Source organism: Plasmodium cynomolgi, chromosome 4, assembly GCF_000321355.1.
Source record: "Plasmodium cynomolgi strain B DNA, chromosome 4, whole genome shotgun sequence".
In the NCBI taxonomy this organism is placed as follows: domain Eukaryota; phylum Apicomplexa; class Aconoidasida; order Haemosporida; family Plasmodiidae; genus Plasmodium; species Plasmodium cynomolgi.
In genome coordinates, this window is record NC_020408.1 from 35,212 (window position 1) to 45,398 (window position 10,187).

The window sequence follows — 10,187 nt, forward strand, 5'->3', positions numbered from 1 at the left end:
TCACTCTTTAAAAAAAAAAAAAAAAAAAAAAACTTCGTTGTGAGTACATACTTTTATACTCGTAACGCAGTGTAACAATATAGTTTTTTAAAAAAAAATGAGCCAAACAATGAAAAAAAAAAAAACTTGTAGGGTTAGGGTACTCTTGACGCCACTCTAAAAATCTAACACTACGGGAATAAACTCTCCCTACATGCAAAAATGGTTTGCACAATCGGGGCAAACGTATGTACGTACATAAATATATATTATTCATATATAATATAATCATAACCGCACAACGGAGAGCGTTTAAACAAAAAAAAAAAAATTGCAATGGGTGTTATTAACTTAATAATACACGTAAAAAAATATTTATTAGCACCTTCAAAAAAAAAACCAAATTAGTTACCGCCACTGCGCCGCCGAATCCTCGTGCCAACAACTAAACACACTATATTGTATACATGTAGCAATTTTATTAATAAACTGCAATGCTCCCAACCCCCCCAAAAAAAAAAAAAAAAAGAACCAACTTGGAGCTCACAAAATAGTTATATACAAAATGGGAATAAGCGCGGTTATAAAAATGTACTTTTAAATATTCGTTTTTCACGCGAAAAAAATTATGCAAACTGCTAAATTTCTCATTTTTGCAACTGTAAAAGTACAAAATCTGGTGTTACTAAAAAATGTACTTGGCTTCTTCACTCCAGCTGAAATGGCAGCAGTAGTCACTGTCAAGTTGCACTGATAGAAATTTGCGAAAACGGGGTGGCTCTACCTGCTTAACCATTTTTTTATCAAACATTTTTTTTTTTTTTTTTCTCCCTTTTTGGCTAATTAGATGAACAGATGGCTAAACATTTTTCTCGCAGAGTGCAAAAGCGTTATAGCCACACACCAAGGTCATAAGCGTGGGTGTAATCGGTGGCTCGATCACCACCGTACAGCTGCACAACTGTGTAGCGGCCTAATCTCATTACAATTTAACCTTCTAATAACTTAGCCCTCTAATTACAATGACAACATGCACACACAGAAAAAAAATCAAAAATAAGTGAACACTAAGGTGAACAAAAGTCAGTGCAGGACGTTTATTTCCTTGCGATACCTCCCACGATGGTCATTAAAAAGAAAAGGCTTCATTTTTCTTTTTTTTTTTTTTCCTCAGAATGGATAAAATTAAGCAAATTTTTTTTTTTTTTTTAATTATTACATATTTATATGTATACCCCCACGTGTGACCACTTCTACGACTGCACACATTTGCTGCTCCCAAATGAAGCATCCCAAGGCCTAGTCGAACAAGGGGGCTAGAACCAATTTCCCACAGGAGCAACCAACCGTCGTACCCCTCCTTCCCCCCTTCCCCAATGGCTGCATAATCCCATGTGCATGCACCCCTCGTGTGCATATGAGAAAGAACCGTCTTGCTGGTTTGCTACACCGAAATAGGTCCTCATAATTTGAAAAAGCAAAAGAAAAATTTTGTGGCTCTGCTTCTTATCTTCACCGCCTTATCACTTAACATCCCCTTCTTAAAATGCTCATTTGTATATTTCCTATGGGAGTACTTGGCCTCCTTAATGACAAGACGAGCAAGTGCTGTGAATCGTGTGCAGGTTGTGGTGAGAAGAGCCGCTAAATGTGCCAATGGTGGAGAAGCGAAATACGATTAAGTGACACCCCTTTAACGATTGCCAGGGCACCCACCATATATCACCCATATTAACAGTTCCTGTATTAGGGATATACGAAACGATCATTTTTATTTTATTTTTTTTTTTTTTTTGTAACTGATCTATCGTGTGAAGCGGAATTTACTTGGGGCTCCCTTCAGGTGAATGCAAAGGACGATTCCTTTTTATGTTCGTCCCCCTTTCCCGCGTCGCACATCATGGTGTATCTCTTCCCAAAGGGTTTACTCCGTGTTTTGCCTTTATATCAAACTGATTGGGTAATAAAACCATCGGTAATTAGAGAGTACACTACACCTTGGCTAGGTTGCTTCCTCAAATCGCTCACCATAACGTTAAAGTTATCTATATGTTTAGCCTTATAGCTCATTTTTTTCCTCTCTCTACATGCATAAATGAAACCCGCATCACTTCACCAAAAAAAAAAATAAAATAAATGTTTGGATAACTCTCCCTGCCAGGGGTGGGGAGCACACACGTATGTCTCCACGTACATGTGCGTTTATCTATTCACCGGCTCATTCGTGCACTTCCCTACGCGGAAATTTCTAATCCCCCAGGGGAAGGCAATTCTTCCTTTTAAGCAACACCTATTTGTGTGCCCTTTCGCTTCCCTCGTGTGGAAGCACTACTACTACTACTACTACTACTGCTACTACTACTGCGTACACTGTAGCTAATTTTGTGCTCCTTCCCAAAGAAAAATGTCCGCACCGTAAGATGCACTTTTGTATTTTCCCTTTTTATGTGCATGCCCGAACCGGTAGAGCTAGCCAAAATTAGGCAACCAAATGGGGACCCCACTAGGAGTAGCCATTTTTTGCGGCTAACATAATGCCTTCCTTTCGAACAAATAGCTTAGTTTGCCTCAGATGATCTTTTACCTGTATCACATTATTTTTATATAATATTTGGTGAAATTATTTTTTTTATTTCTCATTTCGATTAAGCACAGAGTTGCTTCAACAAGTGTGTTGCACACCCCGGGGGGAATTGACAAAGAGGGGCATCAACGTGGTGCGAGGAAAAGCATTGAATGGTAAAAAAGGCAAAAAAAAAAAAAAATAAAATAAAAAAAAAAAAAAAAAATGATATAAAATTGTAGGCATAGTAGTAACAATAAATGAACCCCACTGAGCTATACATGGTAAGCTTTACGGGGAAAGTCCCACAAACATCCAGAAACACCCACAACCGCGCTACGGGGCCAGCCTTCTTGTTGTGCGATCGACGCGTAAACGAACAAGGTACAACTACTAAGTGGATTTATTTAAATTGAGCTTCTAAAATGGGAGAAGTAGTGCAAGTTTTTTTTTTTAAGCCATTAAACTATTTCCGTTGTGGGGATAAACAAAAGTGGGACGCACAACGCACACATAGGTAAGGACATATATACACGCACGCACGTGCGCATGCGTCCCCGCCACTCTGCGCGCTGGTGAGCACTGCTGAGAGGAAGGGGAGACATGGCATGCATTCAAGGTACAAAAAAAAGGAAAAAATGGAAACGAATAAAAATTGCAGCTTCCGGAACCACATACATATGTAGATATATATATATATACATATATGTGAGGGGATAACGTTAGGAGGAATATATGTGCATGTCCCCTCTCAATCCTGCGCGTCGGCATGTCTTACAGTTGAATCCACCACAACATGGAGGAACCGTTTGGTGAAAAGTGAATTTTGCCTACTCGCCTTGGCGCATTCACTCGGTGGATTTGCCCGTCCCTATCTTTTTCTCTTTTTACACTTGTAAGCAAGTATAAATAAATATATATAAATATTTGTGTGTACCCATTTTTGAGAAATAACTCGTGGGGGACAGCCCCTAAAGAGGAACGAAGTGATCCTCCACTGACATGTGGGTCAATTCCACTCGTCCTTGTACACGCAAGCAACCTAGGGGCTTCATTTCGACATCTCACTACGTATTTTAAATATTTTATACATCAAGTAGCACGTAGACATGAGGGGCAAAAAGGCTACACCCACACTAATCACAGCGGTAAAGGCTTGGGCCTTAAAATAGTAGGCAGTTAAGGCGGCCATGGTACCCAACACAGGGGTAGAAAAGATCTTCAATCCGGAAAAGAATTTTTTTATTTTTTCGAAAAAATTTATACCACATTTAATAGGCTCATCCTTCTCAGCATCGATATATTTTAACGTCTTTACAATTTCTTTTTCCAAAATTAAATCGATTTTTTTTACAAATGCCATTATTTTTGATACGATGTTTCGTCTCTGCTGTTCGTAAATATTTTCTATCTTATCCACTATGTTCTGCTCCAACGTATCATATGTCGTGTTTATATTTTTTAAACATTCGATTAGAATTCTCTTCCCTCTTGCCTTGGGGGGGTAGTAGCTCCTTGCTCCGCTGCTGCCGGGGGCACCATAGGTATGTACTCCGCTTTGGTGGGCACTCATCTGGAGGAAGGACCACAGGGGGAAGAAAATAAAAGAAAAGAAAAAAAGAGCGTTCATTTGTAAATGCGCTTAAACAAGAAGAAAAGCACAGCTGTGTATGTCATTCTATGCAATATCCCAATGGGCTGACAATTTTTTTTCCTCTTTTCAACTTACACTAGGCAAACAAAACTGCAACAGCATGACGAAACTCACAAATACGAAGGCCTTCACAAAAAATAAGGGAATACTAAACCTCTCAAACTTATAACCCCTTTTTGAAGCACCCACATTGGCAGACTTACAAAAGTCAGCCCCCTTTTTATCCACATGTTTGCAGCCCTCATAATAAGACGCAGCTGAGGAAGCATTAGAATGACGTTCAGAATTTGTCTCCATCATTTATTCACGATTGTAAATAAAAAAAAGGTAGCAACATAAAATGTTAAAAAAAAAAAAAAGGGGGGAGGGCGGGAAAAAAAAAAGGCGAAATAAAATGGGATACACGATTCGTGTAATAAAAAGAAGGTTAGCTAAACAGTAAAACTAGAAAGCGGGAAAGATGAAGATTCTTCATATAATACATAATAATTCATTGAGTTATTTATTTTCACTTATCTTCACATCAGCACGACGAGTGAGAAATAAAAAAAAAAAAAAGGGAGTAGTGAACATGTTAAATATATGCTATACTTAGTTGGGAATAAAAAAAAAAAACAAAAGCCTGTTCGCTTCCAACTTTCTAAAAAAGCTAATAAAACAAAACATGCGATGATGTATCTGCTCGAGTTTGCTTCTTTGCTTCTCCTGTGCTTCTTACTTCTTCGCTTCTTTACTTCTTTACTTCTTTAACTTTTGAACCGCTTTAACGTGGAGGTAATTTTGCGAGTAGTGTTTTATTAAGCACAAAAACGGATTTTAGTTACTACTCAGTAAAAATACTAATCCCAGTGATATTTTATTCAATCACGTGGCTACTATTTTTTTTTTTTTATTCTTATTGAATGTAATATAGCCGTGGTAGTAGTGCGGCAATAGCGCCGCAATTAGTGGCAATAGCGTGGCAGTAGCGCCGAAGTAGTCGTAGTAGTATAGTATAGCAAAAAATAATAATAATAATAAAAGAAAATGGGGGATAAAAAAAAAAAAATAAAGCATCGAACTTTTTGACGAAAATTTAATTTTTTTAAAAAAAATATATTTTACTGCATGAACCGAAAAAAGGGAAGCATATTTCCTTTACCTAACTGAACTAATATACAAGTTTTAACAATTTCTAGAAAGAGAAAAAGCATTATCGAGGTATTTCGTTGCTTTTCCTTTTTATGCCATCGTGTCGCTGTTACGAAACGAAAAATGAACTGTAAAAAATTATGCTCACAAGAAAGTGGAAGGAAATGGTTCTAAGGGGATAAAAAAAAATGTAAAGATTGTGATTAGCCAAACGTTCACGTAGCAGTAAATAACAAATTATGCAAACAAGCAGTACACAATGCGCCTCACGCGTTGCCAGTGTTCCCCATCTTTATGCATAATTGTACAAAAAAAAAAAAAAAAAATCATATTTTACTAAGGCAAAGTAACTCACAAGCGTATCTACAACGTCCTTTTTTTTTTTTTTTTGCAAAAACACGGAAAGGAAAGCTGTGCATTCTGCGCAACTGCTACTTTAGTGACACTGAAGCATACTTAAATAGGAATATGCACATGAGATAACCTCTTTGCTGTCCTAAGATCGATCATTTGACCCATACATCTACAGGGGGGGAGATACAAAACAGGCATTTACTCTTTTCCTGTCCACTCCTGCATATGTACATATCGACGTGTGCCTTCTCCTCTTAAAAATCACCACATAGCATGCAGTCCAATTCCCTACCCCCCCTTCCCGCTCCCTCAAAATTGGTGACAACTGGGGAAGCGGAAAATTCAAGCAGAATGCACCTCTCGAGAAAAGGGGTTAGTACTACTTCTTTTTACCATAAAATAAAATGCACAATTTTATGTTTGATAACTACCCGAAACATGAGTTATAACAAAGAAAATAATTTCCTACAAGCACAAATTTTATTTCTGTTTGAAAAGATTATTATTTATCCTCTTTAACAAAGCGGCGTATCATATCGTCAGAGCGCATTAAAATTGTCCTGTGTCATTTTTGCGTCAGCATTTTCATCAGCTACTCCATTTCACTAACGCTAACCTTTCCACATGCACGTAACACCGCTCGTATTAGGTGTCATCCTCATACCCCCTTTGAGTTCTACTCGGCATCTGCGCCGTTCTGCACTTTGCCATTTTTTTGGAACAACTTTTCATATCAGTGCAGAAACGACAACTGAGTGGGGGAGGGAGAAAATCCAACGGTACAAGAATTGTGCATATTTGCATGAAAAAAGAGAATTCATCAATGTTGCTCTTCAAGTTAGGTAGATTGAAATGCTTCTCCTCATACGCTGACACATCACAGATTTGATAGGTATATTTTTAATCATATGCAACCCCTGTGCAATTTCTGCACAGTATACTGATTTAATATGTGCAAATAAAACTGCCATTCTGCGTCGTAACAATAAACCTTTGAACCCTAGACGGAAAACTATGCCATGTTTACATCACAACAGTGATTTTTTTTTTTTGAACCATTTTTGCAAGCGTAGAGTACATATGTAGATTCATGGGGGATGCGTTCTTCTTCCAGTTTTACGCTTCCCCCCTCGCGCATGCACAAAAACGTAATTTGCTAGGCCCCCTCTCCAATATCATTTAAAAATTACAGCCATTCTATAGCCAAGCGACAATCCAGCAGAACATATACGTAAACACAAATGAACAGAAAAATATATTATACATTTACGTAACAATTTTTACCTTATCGTACTGTACGCGTAACCACCCCACGTAGGAGTCCCTATATCTGATTATACAAATGGGAATAAATGACTGCCTTCGAATTCGCTGTGGACGTCGTGCCCCTGCGCCTCCAGGGTGCTGGGTGAAGCAGAAAACACGGGTTATCGCAATGTTGCCATGTTATGATGTTATGATGTTATGATGCCACTATGCCGCGATGCAACGACGCGCTAGTTGAGCAACGGTTTCATGGCAGCGCATTCTGTTCTCTCGCCAGGGTACCCAGTCATCATAAATAACAACAGTGATTGAGACAACAGAAATAAAATGAAAAAGTCGAACAACAACAATATTACCATTGACGCTATTGCTGTTATTTTCACCGCCATTTGTACTGTTATTTTATTATTTTTTTTTTTGCAACCCTAAGCCACCAAATTAACCGCCCTTACAACGGAGTTGCCGCGCGATGGGCACAGCCTAAATTTAGGTTTTCTTCCAACAAAAAAAAACCCACTTTATATTTGGATTAAGGCTTAGATTAAGGCTTAGATTAAGGCTTAGATTAAGGCTTAGATTTAGGTTTAGATTTATATGCTGCTGTCGATGTAGATGCACGCGGATCTGTATTATTTGCCATTTCGCGAGATGCATTTTTTTTTTTTTTTTTTTTTTCCAAATTGGCAATTTATATAGAATATTTAAAAGCGCAAACTTTTAGTTTAATAAAAAAAAAAAAAAGTACAGCACAGCACAGCGCAACTACCGCTGGTGTTCACTTCCTCGAGGCTGAAAACTCCACGCCGGATCCGCCGCAACGCATTCCGCTGCCATTAAATTGCTCCACCGACACTCCCCAACCACAAGCGAGTGGCAACTTTAACCAAAAAAATGAATCACAAAAGCGCGAGGTTGGATAACGTGGCGCGCCCCACGACCTTCAAAGGATCACTTCTCTGTTTGTCCTGCCTGTTCTTCCTGGTAAGGCGATAAAATGGGAAAACCAGATCCACGCTTTCCCCCTTTTACGTTCCTGTACTGTTGGGTGGGGCCCCCATAAATGGGCACACACCTCATACATTATGTAGCTTGTACATATGGATGCACTCACAAATACGTATTTCTTTCTTCTTCCCCTAGGCCCACCCCTTCATCTTAGCACCCCAAAATCTGCTCCCAGGTATTGAACCCAACCGTCCTTATGACATCAGAATCTTAGCTGAGGGGAGCCCATCAAATGAGGAAACCCAACTAGGGGATGCAAATCCACAAAGCGTGGGGGAAAATATAACACATGAGAACAGCATGCAGGAAAGCAGCACACAGGTGCACCAAATCGAACCGACAAACACATCCCAACAGGTACATCCAACACAAGCGGTACTCCCAAAGGAAAAAAAAAAAGTCTGTAATGGAATCCCAAGAAATCGATTAGGGAGCTACAAAACGAGTAGTCCAAACTTGAAGAACCAAATGAACAAACAAAATGAAGAAAAAATACAATCACAAAAAAATAATGACCTCAACAATGACGAATACAATCCTGAGCAAAGTATAAAACTCACAGAAGAAGAAGTACGCACTAGGCTAAATAATTTAAAAGGAATTGTCTCTAAGAAAGATATGTATGTACTTTGGTTTAACTTCCATAATCACTTTGTACGAAGGTACTATGCCATGATGGAAAAAGTATGGATGAATGCAGAATCTTTTGCATCCCGCCATAACATCCCACAAGAAAATTTGCAAGAACTTTGGTCGAGAGTCTATGCCAATCTCGTTACTGAACTTAGGAAAAAGAGTAAAAGTTGCGTAAATGACTTTTACGATTTATTTGACAAAGGAGAGTGCACATCTGATGTGTACTTACCTTTCCTGGAGAGAAGAAAGAAAATGTGGACCGATGATAGCAACATGATGAAGTTTCAGTGGTAAAACTTTATTCTCCTTCTGTTGAGGAATTACTACAACAAGGATTTCACAGGGGAAGAGGCACAATTGAACTCAAGCATCGCCACCACCCTTCTCCTACTAGCTCCCACAGAAGACGTAGTGGGGGAATTAAGCCAAGCGACAGAACGGAACACTCCCTACGTTAACACACTCCCCCACGAGGTGCTTTCCTCCGCTCCGTTAACGCGCATTACGAACAGTGCGAACAAGATTTATCTTCGTCCACTACTTTCCCATTTTTATCGCTGCGCCATGGGTTAGCCTGGTCATGCATGCATATAAATGCACAACAACTGCATGCACCACAGGGGGTTGATTCCCGCCACCCCTGCAAGTTTGTTCTCCAATTTGTTACTCACGGAATGGGGTAAAAATGGATTCAAAAAATGGATTAAAAAATGAATCAAAAAAATGGATTCAAAAAATGGATTCAAAAAATGGATTCAAAAAATGAATTAAAAAATGAATCAAAAAAATGGATTCAAAAAATGGCAACCCCGCACAACATGCAGACTAAGCAGGCACATACCCTCGCGTGTTTCCTACTCTCCACTGCTTACACATTTGTTTACGTTTTTTTTTTTTTTTTTTTTTTTCGCGCAGAATGAGTTTGTTAGATTACCCTCAACTGCGTTTATATTTCTGCTCAACAGTGAGAAAAGAGGGCTGGGCTAGATGTCCATCCCTTACCACTTTACGTTTGACTAACTCTAATCCTTGAAGCAGACACAACTGCGTAGTGCTTTTGTAAATGGTTACACAATTTTTGTGCCAACAAAAGGGGGAGGGGGTACCTCCTCAGTAACGCTGCCACAGAGCTGCACTCAGAGAATGTTGCCAAGTCACCTCTTAGCGGTGAAGTCCCCGAACAATTTTATCCATTCACTTGCTCGCATAAACGTCACATCTCCCACCTCAATTATCATTTGCTTTTTACCCATAACCGCGAGGCTATGTAAGTATACAAATCGGCACAGATCCCACTGTAGCTAGTACAAGGGAGGCATGTCAACCGAAATGAGGACAAAAAAAAGTCCACTTTTGAGGGACAAAACAAATGCACATACTCCGTTCGCCCCCTTTTTTTTACCCCCCAGAATGTGCATAAAGAATTTATTCACCAATTGGAGCACTCGCTGAAGCACCATTTTTGGCGTACCCAACGTGAAGAAAAAATAAAACAAAATAAAAATAAATAACCCCTCTATTGGAAGTTTTATTTTTTTCTTTTCAAATTGCCACTCCAAATGTCAGTTACCCATCCGCGCAAACTTCTCAAAAAAAAAA

General features: G+C 39.0%; 2 protein-coding genes across 2 annotated transcripts; one reads left to right on the forward strand and one right to left on the reverse strand.

The window, feature by feature from the left end:
• Window positions 1-3,593: 3,593 nt before the first annotated feature.
• PCYB_041070 (hypothetical protein) lies at window positions 3,594-4,496 on the reverse strand (the record flags this gene model as incomplete). The annotated part of the gene is made up of 2 exons (XM_004225258.1): window positions 3,594-4,115; window positions 4,272-4,496. The coding sequence occupies 2 exons, from the start codon at window positions 4,494-4,496 to the stop codon at window positions 3,594-3,596; spliced, it is 747 nt and encodes a 248-aa protein (XP_004225306.1).
• A 3,342-nt stretch (window positions 4,497-7,838) lies between these two features.
• Window positions 7,839-8,882, forward strand: PCYB_041080 (RAD protein; the record flags this gene model as incomplete). The annotated part of the gene is made up of 2 exons (XM_004225259.1): window positions 7,839-7,928; window positions 8,088-8,882. 2 exons carry the CDS (start codon window positions 7,839-7,841, stop codon window positions 8,880-8,882), a joined length of 885 nt encoding a protein of 294 aa, XP_004225307.1.
• Between the last annotated feature and the right edge of the window lie 1,305 nt (window positions 8,883-10,187).